General features: G+C 37.9%; 1 protein-coding gene across 1 annotated transcript in view; it reads right to left on the bottom strand.

Moving 5' to 3' along the window:
* The window catches only part of PRDM6 (PR domain containing 6), a 63,943-nt gene that overhangs the window by 10,520 nt on the left and 34,536 nt on the right, over window positions 1–18,887 (bottom strand). Inside the window, exons 3-5 of the mRNA XM_009698135.1 lie at window positions 13,807–13,934; window positions 10,012–10,136; window positions 6,873–7,215 (exon numbers count right to left, since the gene is read on the bottom strand). Coding sequence (XP_009696437.1) covers window positions 6,873–7,215; window positions 10,012–10,136; window positions 13,807–13,934 — 596 coding nt within the window. The remainder of the gene's footprint in view (window positions 1–6,872; window positions 7,216–10,011; window positions 10,137–13,806; window positions 13,935–18,887) is intronic.

The raw sequence follows: 18,887 nt of genomic DNA, 5'->3' as shown, positions 1-18,887 counted from the left end.
TTCATTTAAGAACAGCTAAACTGATGTATAGCAATGTGCAGATGAGAATAATGTGCTGACAGTCATCAAAAGCAGTTCTAATGTTTGTCATTAAACACCTAGCTACATATTTTTCTAGTTCTCTGTCTTCCTGCCTGAGCTTAGAGAAAGGAAACCTACTTACCTAGATGCAAATTCTCCTGTTAGAAAAATTACAGTGTTGTCGTTAACCTGATGCACCACCAATCAGCTATCCATGTTTACTAACATGCAGCATCCACCAGCTTTTTCTAATGACCCTAGTCGTACAGTGTCTGACTACATGATGACCCACTATAGGAACACAGGCCATTTAAAGGGAAAAGTAGAAAAGAAACTGTAATGTGACAGTTTTCAGGTTTTGTAGTTATTAAGGTTTTGAGCTTTTCCAAGTTTTTCAATATTTTTTGATCCCTAATTGAGACAATCTCTTGAATGATTTTGCTATTTGATCATGTCTTTTCCCATCCTACAATTTTCTCATTTTTGTAGTTGGTTTTTTTTCTGGGTGAAACTACGTCATGTTTAGGACCAGCACAAAACTCATGTTCCCCTATGAGGCTTACTAAACATCACCAAAGCTCATGCTTTGTGCAGGGCATGGGGATCCCTTAACATGCTGTACTGGTTTTGGCTGGGATAGAGTTAATTTTCTTCCTAGTAGCTAGTATGGGGCTATGTTTTGGATTTCTGCTGCAAACAGTGTTGATAACACAGGGATGTTTTCATTATTGCTAATCAGTCCCTACACAGAGTCAAGGCCTTTTCTGCTCCTCTCCTCACCCCACCAGCGAGTAGGTTGGAGGTGCACAAGGAGTTGGGACTGGACACAGCCGGGACAGCTGACCTCAACTGACCAGAGGGATATTCCATACCGTATGATGTCACGCTCAGCATATAAAGCTGGCGGAAGAAGGAGGTTGGGGGACATTCAGAGTGATGGTGTTCGTCTTCCCAAGTAACCATTACTTGTGATGGAGCCCTGCTTTCCTGGAGATGGCTGAACACCTGCCTGCTGATGGGAAGTGGTGAATGAATTCTTGGTTTACTTTGCTTGTGTGCGTGGCTTTTGCTTTACCTGTTAAACTGTCTTTATCTCACTGCATGAGTTTTCTCATTTTTACTCTTCCTATTCTCTCCCCCATCCCATGGGGTTGGGACTGAGCTGTGTGGGGCTTAGTTGCTGGCTGGGGTTAAACCATGACAAATGTACAAAGCGTGTTAACAGACAACAATAGAAAAATCCATATGTTTGCACCTGGAATAGCTGATGACAGACAACTGTACATTAGACTGATTCTTCTAGATTTTCATTTAGCAAAAGTGACATAGTCTTTAATCATGTATCTTGTACTATTCCTCTGCTAGAAATAGATACTTTCCAACTCCTGACTCCTAAGTACATCCAGCCAATATAAACTTATTTTCTACATTGCAAATAATTCATGGTCTGAATTATTAGAATCCTGAAAAATCTTATAATTATTTTCCACTGAATTTACAAATTCTTCCCTTATGATGAACAGGTCTCTAGTGAGGACTCTTCAGAAGTGAATTTGCTGTTTTCAAGGGGCATGTTGAATTCCAGCACAATCCTTAGAAGAGGAATTTCTTGTAATGGTGACCTGTAACTCTATCATAGAAAGACTCATCAGGGAGACAAAATAGCACATTGCTGTAATTTTTTCCACTTAGAAAAAGCTAGAAAACTGCTAGCTAGAATAAGAGAGACTAACATGCAGTTGAAAGTGCTTTTCTCCTTGTTGAGGACTAAGAAGAAGTAAAAAACCAACTTGACTGATGTTAGGGTCTCAAAGCATGGGACCCAGGGCTCCATTGAACCCAGAGCAGGGTTTCACAGTGTGACAGGGGGGAAGGCTGTCACACCACAGCCTTTGCAAAAAAAATGAAAGCAGGGCACGTTGAAATGGGGCCAGCATCAGCTTTCACGGCCAGGCCTTCGTACTACACACAGCATTAACAGCACAGCTGCAGTCAGAGGAGTCAGGTCACAGTTGTCCTAATGGAAAGATATTTTGGAGGGGTGCCTCCTCTAGAAAGTTGATCTAAGAAGCCAGAGAACAAAGTGACACCTAAGGATACTGCTAGTTTGCACACAGAAGCATCCCTAGCATCAACGTGGCCATGAGCGGGTTACGTTCAGTGTCTGTGGACTCTACATCCCTTAATGTTTTGGTGTTCCCCTTAGGCAGCATGACTACTGCTGTGAGCACTACAGGCACCACGCAGCAGCAGGGATGGCAGAGCTGGACCCACTGGGAACTCTGGCATCATCCCTTACAGATGTTTGTGGAGGAACTAGCAAAAGCAGAAAGTTAGCGCACTTGAAGCATTTTCAGACTTCTGAAGCTGTCAGGGAGAGGTGCTGCTCTGTACATCCTTCGTTGTTATTCACTATGAATACTCAGATTTTGCAAACCTTTGTGAAAAGATTATACAAGAACAAGCATTACATTCAGCATGATGTTTACTTTAACTGAGCAATAGTCCATAGCCACTCTAGAAATCGAAATAGACAACTCTTGTTCACATTTACTTTTTTTAGATCTGTTTTGGGAGATGTTTAAGTGAATTAATGGAGTTGGGGAGAACATCAAGGTCAAAGACACAGAACCTATAAAGAAAAAGATAAAAACAAAATGGGCTGAGCCATGATCTTAGAGAAAAAGATGTATTGAATTGGCAACTTCAAACTTCAAGCTCCCGTTTTTCAAAAAAATTCACAATTTAATATTGAGGTGCTACAGAAAAACATGAGTACAATAATATCTTTTGAGTAAACAGGAATTGTTAGGGCCAGATAACAACCATGATCTATCAGCTACAGACACACTTAAAGAGTGGGTTTCCCCTCAAATTATCAGCTTAAATACATGGCAATGTATCTACAAAACAATACAATGAGAATATATATCATACAGATGTACACATTGTATACAAAAATGTGCCACAGACAGCTCTTGGGAACTGCAGCCATTTGCCTTCTCTCAACACCAATACATCCTGAATCTGGTGATCATAGTGAGAAAGAAGAAATATGTCATTTAATGACACTGAGTCAATATCAGAAAAGTGGTTGCTGTTAAAAAAAAAAAAAAAAATTGCTTTAAAAATTATTTACTGTGATCAAAGGGTTTTGGTTACCCCTTTCTGCACACACCACCCCCTAACAGGATTGTTGGGAATTTCTGCAGCAGGGTGAAAAAGACAGATTTCTGACTCCTGCTTCAAGAAATAGTTGTTCAAACTGCTTCTGTCTGGGCAAGGCTTAAAAAAAGGCCCAAAGGCTCTGAAAGTCCCAGAATTCAAATCTTGATGGATTTAAATCTTCACCTCCCACACCCATGGCAAACATGACTACCATTAAGTTTGAAGAGAAGCCCTACAAAATATAAGAAGCAAAAAAAATCTTGGTAGAAAGGAAGAAGTAAATGACAAGTAAACCAGTAAATAATTTGAAGTTAATTTTAATTTAAATTAAAATCCTAATCTTAATCTAAAATAACAAACATAGTAGATGATTTTAATAATTCTCCTTATTTTGGATTCATAACTTTTAAAAATTATTTTTGTTTATTAAATCAGCTGCCTAAAAGAATTAAGTATATTTTGGCCTCTTTTTATGTCTGCTTTCATTCAGATATTTTCTGAATCTAAATGTCTTTAAAGTAATTTCTTTTTTTGAATTTCTCAAGCCCCAAGTGGTCCACTTTTCTCAAATTTCAGTCCACGAACTGGACTCCTGTATAAATTCAAAGATGTTTTCCCTGCACCGCATGCTGTAGGTAATCAGCATTGTTGAAAAACAAATACAAGCCAGAACAGATAGTCTAAGTAATTTCCTAGAGAAGACAGGCCCTGCTGCTTCAGTCACATTAAAGATACAGTGGCTGGTGTGCTTACAAATTGCTGACAATAAACGGGGAGCTGTTTATCAGCAAGAGTGGCACTGCAGATGTCTTTGAGAAAATACAAACCAGAGAGTTGCACCCAGGACTTCAGGCTGGCAACCAGGTATTCTTTCACAAACCACTCTCTCTTTTCTTGTCTCCTGAAAATTTTGTGCAAGACTTCAGAAATTTTTTCATCTGGAGAAATGCGATATGTTTAAGAAACCAAACAAACACAACTCTTTTCTAGCCACTGTATCACTAAACAGCTGATTTACTGGTACCTGCTAAAAGACAAAAAGCTGCGTGTGATGTAAGCTCAACCTGTAATGATTTCTAACCAGCGATATGAGAACTCAGATCCTAGGACAGTTATGATCTGCAGTAACTGTTATTCTGGTAATTTCAAATGCTGAATGCATTGCCGTAAACTTAAACAGATTCATGTGACTGACGTCCCACATAATGCTTTAAAGAAAGACCTATGGGGAGAAAAGCCTTTACAGCAGTTATGTTGATGGCACACCTTGTGGGAACAAAGAAGGCATTACAAAACTGGCCTCCACAAGGAGTCTGCACAATTTATTTAATGAAAACATAGAGATGTAAGCCATTATCCATACAGAGGGAACACAGGTGTCACAGAACAGAGCACTGCAGTATCTAGTATTTATGCAACAGATTGATCCTAAGTGTTTATTGCAAGCTCGTTTAGGTTTTATGCTATCTATATAACACAAGAGAAAAAGTTTCTTAAGAGCAGGTTTCACAAAGCCCAACAAGCCAAAGAGGAAATAGCTACATTAGCCAGTATCAATATTGAGAAAAAGGCGTTAGCTATTATGTTTCAAATCTTCCTGAAAGCTCCTGGGATTCAACGCTTTTAACTCAGTCTTTACTTACCCCCCTCCATCCCAATGTGCCTCAAATCTACTGCATCCTTTTTCTAATCACCCTTTGCTGTCTTTGCTGCTGGGTGAGCCAACTTATCTTCTGATCTAGATAATTTTCCTACTATGCTGTAGGGTATTCTGAACCAAAAATGCTCTACACTTTCTTGTTGAAGCTGTTCTGCATGGACAAATTAGGTAGGCACGTGAGACAAAACAGTAAGACATCATGAATCAGTAACCTGCTAATGAATGTCTGTTCACTTCTAAGGGGGAAGAATTAAAATCCAGTCTGTGTTTCAAGCAATATTTGACACAAGATACTTAGGAGAAAATAAATGTAAATAAATAAAAATAAATAACAATAAAAAGTAAAATATTTCACTGACAAGATGACAGACCTAATTGTATAGGATAGACTTATCCTCATTTCCTCTCTCTGGCAAAATGAATATTTAACTATCTCTTACAGTACAGAACAGCCCCATTAGGGGCTCTTCTTGCATTAACTATTATCTGCAGCTTGGCTCTTCATAAAGGAAGACACAGGTTCAAATGAAGGAAGAGATGAAACCTAGGCATCGCACCTGGTTGGGTGAATCTTTTGAAAAACTATGTGGGGGAGGCTCACAACATACCTCTTCTAGGCTCGCTGACACAGCATTTTATGCTTTATAGTAAGCTTAGGATGCTGTAATAGTGGAAATGTAAGAGTTCATGAAACATAGGAGAGTGGACTTTTTGGGACCTATATTCTACATTGTGGCACTTAAATTGGCAGTTGTGTCCTACAACTTCCTTAGCACCATGCTTGTTTCTGCTAAGGCCAACATAAAATTCAGAAAATGTTGAAAGGGCTTGTTTGCATTCACAATGTTATCAAGTCTTCAAATTCTATGAAGATCTGCGTGGAATCTAGTTTGCCCCTAGCATGCTTGACATTTCTTCCTGGGAAATGGGATTTATGCTCCAGTATCTCCACATCCACAGAATCACACAAGCGTGCGTGTACACATAGATAACCACATACACAAAGAGACATAGACATGCATACAAACACATGCACGGACTGGACTCACTGTTGACTATTTTTTGGCAGTGTTTCGGTTAAATGTAATTCATAATTAAATACTGCATTTAGAACAACATTCTAGGGATTCAGCTGTTCTGCTCAAACCCTCTTCACAGCTGAAGAAAAGACGAAACATGGGCAGCCTTTTTTATTGAATTAATTTGATTTTTGTCTTTTGTCCGCCAGCTATCAAAATTGTCAAATAAACCAGCTTTGATTCATAAATAATGGTTCCATTATATTTACTGTGCCACCGGTCAGAGTACCTGAAATTTTAATTCACTTGTTCAGCTAAATTTCATCCTCAGTTCACGGCCATAAAATTCTGTATTGACAAACTTTCAAACCAACTTTGACTCTGAGGTATCTAGTCAACATTTTTCTTCTGTGTGGATATTAGTTTATTGAATAAGTGGCATCTGTTTTCCTCCACATCACTAGTGGAGTAGGTATTTCCTTTTGACAGCTTTGCACGATTTATGGGTTGCATGCTCTGAAGAAAAATAGTACTAAGCAAAAAATTCCAATTCATTACCTCTTAGTACTTAATTAAGTTCATACACATTGCACACTATAGGTGAACCCTGAAATGACTGTGACAGCCACTGAGCAGCAAGTTAGATTATCTTGGGAAGACAGAGAGACTTTTAATTATCTTGACCTCATTTTTCCGTGTATGATATTCATGATTTTTCCTTCTACTTTGTTGCCTTCATCAGGTGTACCAAACCATTCTGAAAACAAGATTATATCCTCAGCTATTTCCTTTTATCTGTACATTTAGGCACCAAATGTTTTTACAAATAGTGAAGTCAAGCAATGGTTTTTATCGGCTTACTTCACACAGCTGTAGATGAATTGTATCATACAGGCTCCCCCTAATAATGGTTTGGTTTTGGAAATGATAACAGCTTGATAAAAGAAGAAAGCAGTGGATCTGGCTATCAGTAGATACAGAAATAAAGAGAGCCTGGGCTTTACCTGTCAGGGTTCTGCGTACACACATGCATCTGTAAGAGGATCCGCTGGGTGAAAGTCTTAAAGCATTGCCCACATTTCCAAAGATGCCAGTCACTGAACTCAGAATTTAGTTGGCTTGTTGAAGTTGGGCTTGCAAGAACTCGTTGGTTTTTGACACTGATCTGGTTAAATCCTGACTCGATGGACCCAGACTTATCCAGGAGAGAAAAATTTCTGCTACACGGAGTCTGTGGAAATACTATGGATCGCTGTGGAGTGGCAGGGGATAGTTTGCTACTTTTATTAAATGGCTGTAGGGTGTCTTGTCTGGACATGGCCTCCATTACAGTCGAAGGGACATTCACTGGGAGAAAACAAGAAAAGTAAATAAGATCCTTTTTATGCCTTTTTAAAAGTAATACAGTGTTGGGAGACACCAAAAAAAATACCAACATCCATTTTCTTGACACTAGAATTGAACAACTTTATTTTAATAATGCACAAAAAAATGGGCTTTAATGAGACAGTGATCTGAATGGATGATGTTGATTCTGTGACACTGAAATGAAAACTCATGCAAAGGGGTGTCTGAGACTGAAAGGACTCAGAGAAGCCTGACTGTGATATACATTTATTGAACAATGGGATTGTCATCTGAAAGAAAATGCTGCTGCACATGTGATACTCTGATTCTGTATGTTGCAGTTAGCATGTCCAATTGCTATATCACAGACAAGCATGAATTTTGAGGGCATGGGGAAAAAAATTCCTTGCTCGGACATTCCTTGAGATACAACAGGGCTTAAATATCTGCTGCAGGAATAGCTCACTTATCCTCTTAAAGGGCAGCCACTAAAGATATTACACTATTACATCTCAACAAATAGTCACACAGCCAACACAGTACAAAGCCAGTGACTTCACAGTGACTCGTATGATTAAGGCTAATAACAGTTAGATCACCATGAGACAATACAAAGTATAGGCAGAGATATCTTCATGCATCAATTTCCCACCTACAAAATAAGAACAAAAACTGTTTCCAGTCCCATGAAAGTCTTATGATCATCAATTAACTGTGGCTTATGAGGCAATCAGATACTTCTGCAACAAATGCAATACACTATTCTCACAAAGAAATGATTTAGTGCTGAATTTGGATGTTGCATGATAAGGAAGGCAGGAGGTCAAACATACAGAAGAAAGTTGAACAGCTGCTTCACTCCCTGGGTACCATCTAGATCATGCAGTGAATGAAGCAAGGGTCCTATGGAAAAATGGGGTCAGCTAATGAAAGATTGTACCACAATGCAAAAAGAAGATAACTTAAGCCATCTGGGCCCAGTACTTTCTCATGCTTTCTGATTTTGGCACGCTCAGCCTCCTGAGAGAATATTTTAATGGAGATTTTTAAATTAAATGTGTTGTATGCTTACTTCTATGTCTACATATGTTCACACATTTAGTTACTGTCACAAAGTGTTTATATGTATGTATCCCCGTGTAGGTACATAGCACCCACTAAACAGGTGATTAGAAACTGCAGGTCTGTTTAGGTAAGTCATGATGATAAATTTCTAGGGGCAATTTGTGTACTTTCATTTTGCCCCAACATTCCCACACAAGAAGCAGATCACTTTTTTTAAAAAAAAAATTGTATTCATAGAAGTCCACAGAAGCAATAAGATCAGGTTAATAAAGACCTAAGGAATATAGGCAGAGTCTGTACTGGGTGAAAATACCTCTGTGCAAAAGATAAGCAGAAGGTCTACTCTGAGGGCTTAAGAGGCACTTAAGTCATATACCTGCCTGCAGCTGGCTCCATGCTCAGAGATGAATTTCATGTACTCACGTCAGTCTCTCTGTGGATGAAACTCTGGTTTCTCTCACAGCAAAATAGCAAGTGACAATATTTAGAGATTTTAGCCATAATGCTTTGCTTTTCAAATAAACGTTTCGTAAGCTTCAGCTCATGAAAGAAAAAATATTTCTATACTGTACACTGCAGAGCATGAGTTTTATCAGCAAACATTACTGCCAGTAATTAAATTTCTTTTAAACTTTTCACAAGCCCAACAGATTTGAAAACTCAACATGAAAAAGGATGGGTTTTTTTGACAGTTTAATCCCTGCTATCTTGCTGTTTTATTGCTGCATGGTTCAGTATTTAAGTTGCTACAAGACACAAGTTCATCCTAGCATTGCTGTTTAAGTATCCGAGTACTTGACGAAAAAAATACATCTTATATGTAATTGATTAAACAGGGGGAGCCACAGGGTTACTTTAGACCAAAGTCAATCGGGCATCCATTATCGGTTTCTTCCACCACATAGATACACATAGCTGTCAAAATGGAAGAGACGTCTTTGATGCAAGCTCTAATCAAGTCTCACACACAAACAGTGAAACTAGCAGGCATGCTTGGATCACCCATTCCCATTAGAGACAAAGGTATCCAGCACTGGATTGCACTGGGTCTGTGTTATAAGTTACATCCTTAATTTTGTGATGATTCTTAGCAAACTAAAAATAAAATATTGAGAAGGCATAGAAGAATGGATGGAAATGGGGATGGCCAGGATGGAAAGCAGGTTCATCGTCATTTCAGGCTACTTACACTCAGTTTGTATCTAGAGAAGCTGGCTTTTACCTCTTAACCACAAGGATCTCATCTCTACAATCAGTCAGGCAAAGCTTTTCTCGAAATACTCAGTGGTAACAGAATGAAGAACCTCTAACAGAGGCCTCAGGGACCTGTAATGCATTACTGTTTTGGTAACACAGTGTCTTGTGATAGGTCTGACAACAATGGAGAGGGCCAAGCAAATAGATTGAGAATAGACTAAGAATGAGTCACTTATAAGCAAGAGTGATTCTACGCACTACCAAGCTATGCGGGGCTGCCATGGGGGGAAATCTGCTATTTAATTGTACATACTTGCACACTTCCAAACACCTCCATTTATTTAGGTAACCATACTATGATTTTGCACAGGTTAAGTGTATCAGCCTCAAGGTTTTATTTTATAGACACCAAGCTTACCTTAAATATATAACCACTTTCGTTTAATACGTTTTAAAATACTCTAGAAATATAGCTGATTAGGTATGAAACAGGAATTCTGGCTTACACAAGTAGAAATGCAAGGAAGAACTTACAATTTTCATCTTGTGCAATGCATTGGAGAGGGATTCCAAAGAAAGATGTGTAGCTGTCATTGTACCACACCAACAGCTCAGTGCCCCTGGGGATATCTATGCAAGCCCGGTAGAATATATTTGACCTAATCAAGAGAAAAAGAAAAAAAAGCCTAATTTAGGACTAGAACATTCTCCTCTTATCATACACAATATTACATTAGAAATCCATTGTTTTGGAAGCATTTGTCCAGATAACTAAATGAATAACTTACTGACTATTTTAAAACCAAAACTATGATTAGGGAAGGACTTTGTTCCTGTAGCATAGGGTAACAGAGAGCTTACAGGCACTTTGTACCTAGCATATATTAATCTTAAGATTTTACAAGCACCAAGATTTTATGAAAAGGCAGATTTTTCTTGCATTGTCCCTTTTAAAGTGATTTTAGAAATCACTTTAAAAAAAATCACTTTAAAAAAAAAAATTTTGCTCACACAGTACAAGCATCAGAGTGGTGCACACAGTTCAGTAAGTTCAGCTATATAAACAGGTTTGCATTTGTCATCTAAGTTAAAGTTAACATATTTTAGTGGTAAACAGACAACAGTTCTTTCATTTAAGTAAGCTCTTTTAGCAAGACGGTTGAGATAGCATGACGTGGCCTTTCATTACAGAAATATACCACCAAAAAGAGAGATCTTGGATTGTTGAGTCAAACAAGCTTTGGCTTAGGGAAATAAAAAAATGGGGTTAATCTGTACATACAATCAAAAGATCTTCCCCTGTACGGAACATGAGGGTAATGTCAATGATTCTTCAGTAAGTATAAATTAGTGTTACTGTAAATTTGATATCTTATCACATCTCTCTGTGGGAAAAGACTGTGGGTGTTCCTAGACCACTGAACTGGGAGTTGAGGGGAAAAAAAAAAGGAAAAATCATAGACTCTCTAGCAGAAAACCAAGAACCTTATCCTCATCTTGCACTGATGTAAATAGCTTTAGAGTGATACTTCTGCAGTTAGCAGATTTACACGGGGCAAAAACTGTGTAAGATTAGAATCAGGCACAAGATAAAACAAAAATGTTATCAGTTTGTAGTGGCTTTTCCCTTAGGCTTCACATGGAACAGTAAAACACAATCCTGTGAGATGGATAGAAATTCAATATATACAAGAAGAACACTTCACTCTCGCTGAAGGATTACATACCAAAATGATACAGTCAAAGTACCAAGAAATGACCATTTTTTATAACAGCTTATGTAAGCCAGAAAAACATCTATAGACCCCCCAAAAAAATGTTAGGCCTCAACTGGTTTTCTGAGTGAAGAATTGCTACAAACGTTAGCTTGAAGTTCAAGATAAAAGTGTTTAGGGTTGGTAGGCCTTAAATTTAGACTTTCTATAAAGAATTGGCTGTAGCGATGCAATTTGTTCCTTGTATAACACTGCAGACATAAGGAGAATCTTTTACCACATTTTTCATGGCAGTGAGATATGCACTTGTCAACATATTTTGTCACCGCAAAGTGGCTCTTGGCAACAGGATCATAAAGATCAATAAAAAAGTGCAGATTCTCAATATTTTACTAGCAGCTGCAAAAATTTCATTTATCTTGTTATTTTCCTCGCTTACTGCCACCCTGTCTCAGGAGGGCACTGCTAGCTAAGCAGAATGGTTTTCCTACCCTTCTATGAATATCTGACAAAAACTCCCCTTTGTGTCTCCCCCTCTCCTTCCCTCCTCCTCCTCCTCTCCTCTTCTCCCTCTCTTTCTTCTAAGAGCTGCGCATTTTGTTAATTCTTTCCACTGTTACATAAAAATGAAAATTGGAGCCACGCTATAAATTACCAGCATCTCCTAAGTTGAGAAAAATTGAGTCTACTTTGTACTTCACCCTCGTAACATTTCATCTCTCAGTTTGGCTTCCCTTAACATAAACACAGCAGCCCAGCAAATGAATGTGCTAAAACCAAATGACACACTCTGCCGCTGAAAGAGCAGAACTGTTTTTGAGCAATGGGTGGTCTGTGAGGCTTGGAGTAGGCAGGGAAAAAAAAGTGTAAGTGTACACCGTCCCTTACAAGCGTGCAGAGCTTCCAAAACTCGCAGAAATCTCTGCATGCTGAAGTACATCAAAGGGATTTTTCCCTTTTCAGATAATATTTCCTTTGCTGACATGTATTTAGTATTGTGGTTGGATGACTCATAAAGATAGCTTCATGGCGTCCCAACGCAGTTGAAGCAGAACACATGCCAACAAACATTATTGTCAGCCTCAAAATAAAAACAAAACGTTCAGCTAAGGGTCAATCAATCAAGAGCACTTTGAAGAAAATTCCATTTAGATATTACAAATCATAACAGAATGAATTTAAACCAGCTGACTTTCTGTGAGGAGGACATCCATGTACAATAAAAATTAGGCTGGTTTTTCAGTGTCCAACTTTTCTATTTTCTTACACTTGGATGCAGTCACTGGTGATGGATGCCAGTTTTTAAATTGTGTTTTTGTAGTTCATTTTATAAAGATCTGAAGTAATCAAAAACAGATCAACAGAGGGAACTCTAAGCAAAACCTCCATCATGAAAGGAGAGTTGTAAAATCCACTTAATATTGACAGATGTGTAATGACTTGCTCATGCTCACTTTTCATTTAGTTTTGTCATCTATATATATGTATGCATATTTTTTCTTATTTTATATATATATATATGTGTGCACGCACACACCGCCACACTGAGAAATAGTTCACAACATACCTACAAAAATACTCTTTCATCACAACAGTCTTTATTCATTATCCAGTGTGTTTGTTTAAAATCCGACAGGATTTTGGCTATAGATATCAGATATTTAAGGGTATAATAAAAGATTTGTAGTGTATAAATAGGATTGTTACTTTTTTTAATTGTGGCATTATTTAGTCAACTAGCCAGAGAATAAAAAAGCTGAAAATACAATTGAACAATTTTACCATTGTTAAATTGGAACCCTATGGAATAACCAAACTTTATATATATTTCATTTTAGCTTGCTTTTTTATGTTTTATTTTTAATTTTAAAGGTGCTTTAAATAAGTTTATGATTTTTCCTAAAGACAAGAAACTCCACTCTCTAAATCAACTAGTGAAAATTGGGGTTGCTCAATGCAACTGGCAAACCTGGAGCATTCTTTGATGTGCTTCCTACCGTGTTTAATAAGGCCAAGCAGTTGCTTCTGATTCTGAGGCAAAAGGTTTGTTTATAGCTGAGATCATGTATTTATGTAATGCATTGTCTGGGTTTTCTGGATCTCTTTGTGAGTACAAAGTAAAATGCACCATAATTTGTTTACATTTTTCTTCACATTTTGACCTTCTTTAGCTGGCAACATAAAAGGCACAAGCACTAGCAATCTTGGCTAGCAGGTGTACTCAACATATAAGGTTTAGGTGTATATGCATCTTGCGACTGACTCTCAGAAAGCCTTTGGGTTCAAAACTCCTCTCCTGCCTTTTTTCTCCTTCTAGCGCATGCATCTTTATTAAGGGTAGAAGATGGCTTGCGTTGGCTTGATTCTGATCAGACCATTTGAAAACGTGCAGAGAGTTCTGCACAGTGTGGTGGTCACAGGAGTGACACAGGACTGTATTTGTTCCCAGGAGCTCCACTCTACAGGTTTTGCATTGCCCTGGATGAGCACATTCACAAAAGCCCTGCTGCTGTCTTTGCAATCAAGGGCAACAGTACTGGTAACAGTTATAGCCTGAGTTTTCAGTAAAACCATTTTCATTCTGTTGCATTGAGTAAATCAAAACGTACTTTACCTGTACTGAACCACTGTTAAGTTCTGCTCCCCGCAGTGTCTTGCACATCGGATATACCTCATCCAGCTTGACTTACTGGGTTCTCCACCATCAATAAAGTGCTGCAGCGTCCCATCTTGGTCATATATCTGTGGGACATGTCACAAGATCAAGCAGTTAGAACAAATCATCAGTAACCATTTTCACTGCTTTGCTGGTGTCTCTCTGTGCCTTTTCCAGGAATTTATTGCCATGAGATTTGTCATTGCATACTGATGCTCTTAGAACTCTACATGGAACAGCAAAAAAGTATTTTTGGGGATGCAAGTTTATCATATTTCTTTTATCAAGCCAATCTTTTTGTATTAAACATATTTGTGGTGTCTCAAAGATGTGACCATGCTTCCCAAAGAATATTTAACCTATTTTGACAGGCTGGCCTTAAATAATGACCTGCCAGATAAACAAGAAAATCTGAATGTAAAGCCTGCATTGAAATGTCTGGAACATCTGAGCAAGGGCCAGTACTAATCCCTAAACAAGTATCCCTTCCTTCACGTCAGTTGCAGCAAGAGCATGCACTTCAGCAACCTCGCATGATACATTAGGGAGTTGTAGGATTCATAATACCAAAACAAATTAGACTAGAAGCAAAAAGAGAGTTGAAGATGCCTTTAAAAGTTCCCTTGAGACATATAATTTTTTGAAGTAGTAAATGAGAAATCAGTCCTGAGAGAATCGTGGTTTTCCTAAACATGACATCCCTGCTAAGGACATGAGAGCCAGTTACAATAATTTTTTAAAAAGACGTTATTATGTCCCTATTTGGCACTGGATGCTCCCTCAAGTCAAAGAATAAAATTGCTCTGGAGGCTCTGAAATGAAAAGATGTGTGTTTTATGCACACCTGCCCTTCTGACTACTTAAAAATTTTATCTAGGAAGTGCTAATCCTGGTAAAAGTACATGGGTTCACAAGATCTTTACCTGTTACACAACTACTTTGTTAAAAATCAGAAACGCATCTGAACAATTAGGTGCTTATCTGAAGCAAACTTGATCTTCAGATCTTTTGCCCCTCCACAGACACCATCTGCTTTAATAATCCTGCTCTAAAAATATTATCCCTTTTGCAATTGTATAAGCCTAAATTGATGCCTTCTTGAAAGTACCAATTCTACTAATTAAAGAGGAAGCACATTTATTACATTGAATTGAATATTTCTAGAGCAAGTAAATTAACAATCTTGCATTTCTATTTCAATATCAAGAGAATAATCTCAGAAATTACATGACTATATTCAATATTTCTGATTTATTAAAAAAGTTTTTCCTACAATGCACACAAAACCGGAATACACAGGAATCAGAATCTAGTTCTTCACTCCACCACATGAGAGTTTCAAATTCAGGAGCCAGCCTTGCTTTTGCTTTTGACCAAGAGGGACTGGGAGTAATCAGGAGCAATATATCCATTGCTAGAAATCAAATACCTACAGAGATCTTATCATTTGTTCCTCAGTGCCTGTGACAAGGACCAGGTAGAACCTGGCCAGATGGACCTGGGTTGGAGAAGCAAGATGCTACCCCAATGTGCTCTGAGTGGTGGAATAAAGTCAGAGAAATCAGACGGAGTCCTCAGAGGCAAACAAATACTCCAATACTGGGGATTTCGTTTATTTTTATATGTGGTAGCTTGTTGATTATCAGCAAGGACCTATTCTTAGGTAAACATGTTAATGTATGTTGAATATATGAGCAAAATATGCTAAACAATAAAAATCTGCAATGGAAATGGAAAAGTTTTACAGAAAACCAGCCTACAAAAAGGAAGAAAAGGAAAAAGTAATGACTAACAGTGCTTGGCTGGGACCATTTTGGCAATATCTATCCAAACAGTCTCAGCACAGTGTTTATTATCTATTCATTTGCATGGTGCTTACTAACATAACAGTGTAAAGCTTAACACGAGGCAAAACCAGTTCCCATAAATAAAAAGCTGATAGCTTCCTAATCCTCAGAAGATATGAAACAGGAAAGACAAAGAAGACTGCCATAATTGGTACTGACAGCCATATCTGGACACACAGGGACCTACTCAGAACTTTGTGTACATGGACAGTCATGAGCTGACATGAGAAATTAAAATCTGCCATGCAGGACTGGAGATTTTTTTAGCCCTTGGCCTGGAGTAGGAAGTACTACTTTACAAGCAAGACTAAATATTCTCAAATGCTTTATTCCTGCAAGTACTGATGCATCTCCTTTGCTAGGGGGACAGTACTGACATTGCAAATAAAGCTGCAGTCAGAATCCATCCCACAGCAGTCTTAACTCTGTTCTTACAGGAATAAAAACCCAGCTGTAAAGGAAGCAGAAACCCTAACCTTAGAAAGAAAATAGCAACAATGCATTGTATCTCTTTATTTGTCAAATTGCATAATACAGGTTAAAATCTGAAAAAAATTAACTTATTTATTATTATTCATATTTCCATCGTGCACTGGTTCTTACTATTTTCCAGTTACCGAAATCTGGCAACCACAATATAACTGCCTGAAGAAACCATCATGAGGGAGCAAACCATGACCTGCCATAACAGAGGAAAAGCAAACATGTACTGCAAGCTGTAAACTCAGACATTACAGCAAACTATATGAATATACATGTTCTCCTGCATCTGTATTACACATGCATATGCACTTAAACACTCATAGTATCTATTAAAAAAACTACTGCAGAATCCTGTGATAAACTGATGTGACTGAAAATCTTTGACAACCTCACTAGATCATTACATCCGTCTACGCCGGCATAACTTTTATCACATTGCAAAAGACTCATGGCAAAGTAAAATGCAATTTCTCCAACTCCCTATGGAGAATGTAGGTATTTTTTTCTGTATCTCACAACAGTCACTGATCTAAGCAGTGGAAACAAAATTAGTTATTTCATTTTTCTACTTTGATTACACTTGAAAGTGTTACCTAAACTGCTTACTAGATCTTTTCCCTCTTCTGACCTGAAGTACTTGTTAACTGTTGTTTTTGCTGAGTTTTAAGGGTTTTTTTGCTTTTGTTTTAAATGTTTCAAAGCTTTAAGATTTCTTTTTTGTGGCCTGTTCCAATTTTGAGGAATCCACCAGGCTACTGGCAGAGGCTGGAGCCTGATAAAAGAGAACTACACTCACCTTCTCGTTTGACATGCCTTCTGATCCTCCTTAACAGTTCCCATACAATTAATTAACTTCTTAATAGGTTCTTGAGAAATTACAGATATGTTCCATATCAAGACACTCAGAATGTGAAGCATGTTATTATTCTATGAATTTCATCCTTTGACTTCAGAATACAACAGAAACAGCTTCATTTTCCACGAAAGCAAGTACAAAGTGTAACCAGCACAATTCAACTCTTCTCTTTTCCATTTTTATACTCTTTTCCTTACACACATCAGTTTACTCAGTAACCAAGACATAAACACACATCAGGTTCATCTTGTAACAGCATGCAAATATAAATCAAATATGAAGAACTGGATTTATTACTTGTTGAATTGCTTATTGATAATTATTTGGAGGTTGTAGATACTGAAACTTATAATGACAATGATAATAGCAACACATAATGACAATAATAATATAATTTCTAAAGCACACAGTGTCTCATATAAGTGATGATCTAAAATCTGTGAAATAAGTAAAATAAACAGCAGTTGCTGAAACATTTGTCACTCTGGCAATGCACCACGGCTAGGTAAGACCATGTAAGATTTAAGTAGTATTAATAGATCAGGCAGAGTGCTAAAAAGCCACCTGAGAACTTTCAATTACTTCAGTACTGACATAGTCAGTATTGCTCACTTGGATAGCTGGGGGCAAATGTAGTTCCAACGTTAAAGACCCATGTTCCAGTTTCTGGTATAGATGCCACAAAATTTTAGAATGAAGGAGCCCAAATGTAGTAGCACAGCTGCAGAGAAAGCCAAATTATGAAGCAACTAAAAACAATTTCACAGAAGAGATAGGGAGAGCAAAAATGGTTATTTTGTTGGAGTTCTTTCCTCTCTGTCTGCTGCTCTCCTTTGTTCTCTTTCCATGGTCTGCTAAAGCATTGTGTCTTTAGAAATTCTGCCTGCATTTTACTTTTCCATTTAGTGAAATAAAAAAGGTATTAGAGTATGATTTAATTGACCTCTCACTTTCCTTGCAGGCAGAGAGAGAAAAGACTGGTCCTGAAAGTGGAATTTTTCTTTGCGTATACATTTGTATTGTAAAAGCAGCTATTAGAATAATTTTTTATGTTGCAAGACATCAAAAGAGGTGTGAAGAAAACCACAAAACATGCAAGAACTAATTCTTACCGTTAGTAGAAAATCTTGGTTTTGCTGTTCACTGCTATTCTCATTGACAGCACATGCATAAAGTCATAGGATTTTCAAATCACTCAGCATTAGCCTTCTCCTCCCACAAGAAATTCTACCCTTGACCTCAGTAGGAAGAGTCAAGATAGCAAGGAGTACTTTTGATCAGTACATACATTCCACAAATCATCAGCCGTGCATTTAAAACGATGGATGTACTCTAAACTACTGGAAATCATAGAATCATAGAATGGTCTGTGTTGGAAGGGACCCTTAAGGATCATCTAGTCCAAACCCCTGCAATGAGCAGAGACATCTTCAACTCAATCCAGGTTGCTCAGAGCCCCATCCAGCTTGTCCTTGAATGCTTCCAGGGACGGAGCATATACCACCTCTCTGGGCAACTTGTTCCAGCGTTTCACTGGCCTCATTGTGAAAAATTTCTTTCTTATATTTACTCTAAGTCTACCTTCTGTTAGTTTAAAACCATTACCCCTTGTCCTGTTCCAGCAGGTCTTGCTAAAAAGTCTGTCCTCATCTTTCTTATAAGCCCCCTTTAGGTACTGGAAGGCTGCTATGAGGTCTCCTCAGAGTCTTCTCTTCTCAAGGCTGAACAATTCCAACTCTTTCAGCCTTTCCTCATAGAAGAGGTGTTTTATCCCTCTCATTACCTTCTCCATGGAGAAAATATGGAGAAAAAGGTTGTAACAGTTTGATGAAACAGACTGATAGGTCATATAT

Source organism: Cariama cristata, unplaced genomic scaffold (assembly GCF_000690535.1).
Source record: "Cariama cristata isolate BGI_N322 unplaced genomic scaffold, ASM69053v1 scaffold18080, whole genome shotgun sequence".
Classification (NCBI taxonomy): domain Eukaryota; kingdom Metazoa; phylum Chordata; class Aves; order Cariamiformes; family Cariamidae; genus Cariama; species Cariama cristata.
The sequence above is the reverse complement of the archived record's forward strand: the minus strand, read 5'-3'. Positions and strand labels throughout refer to the sequence as shown.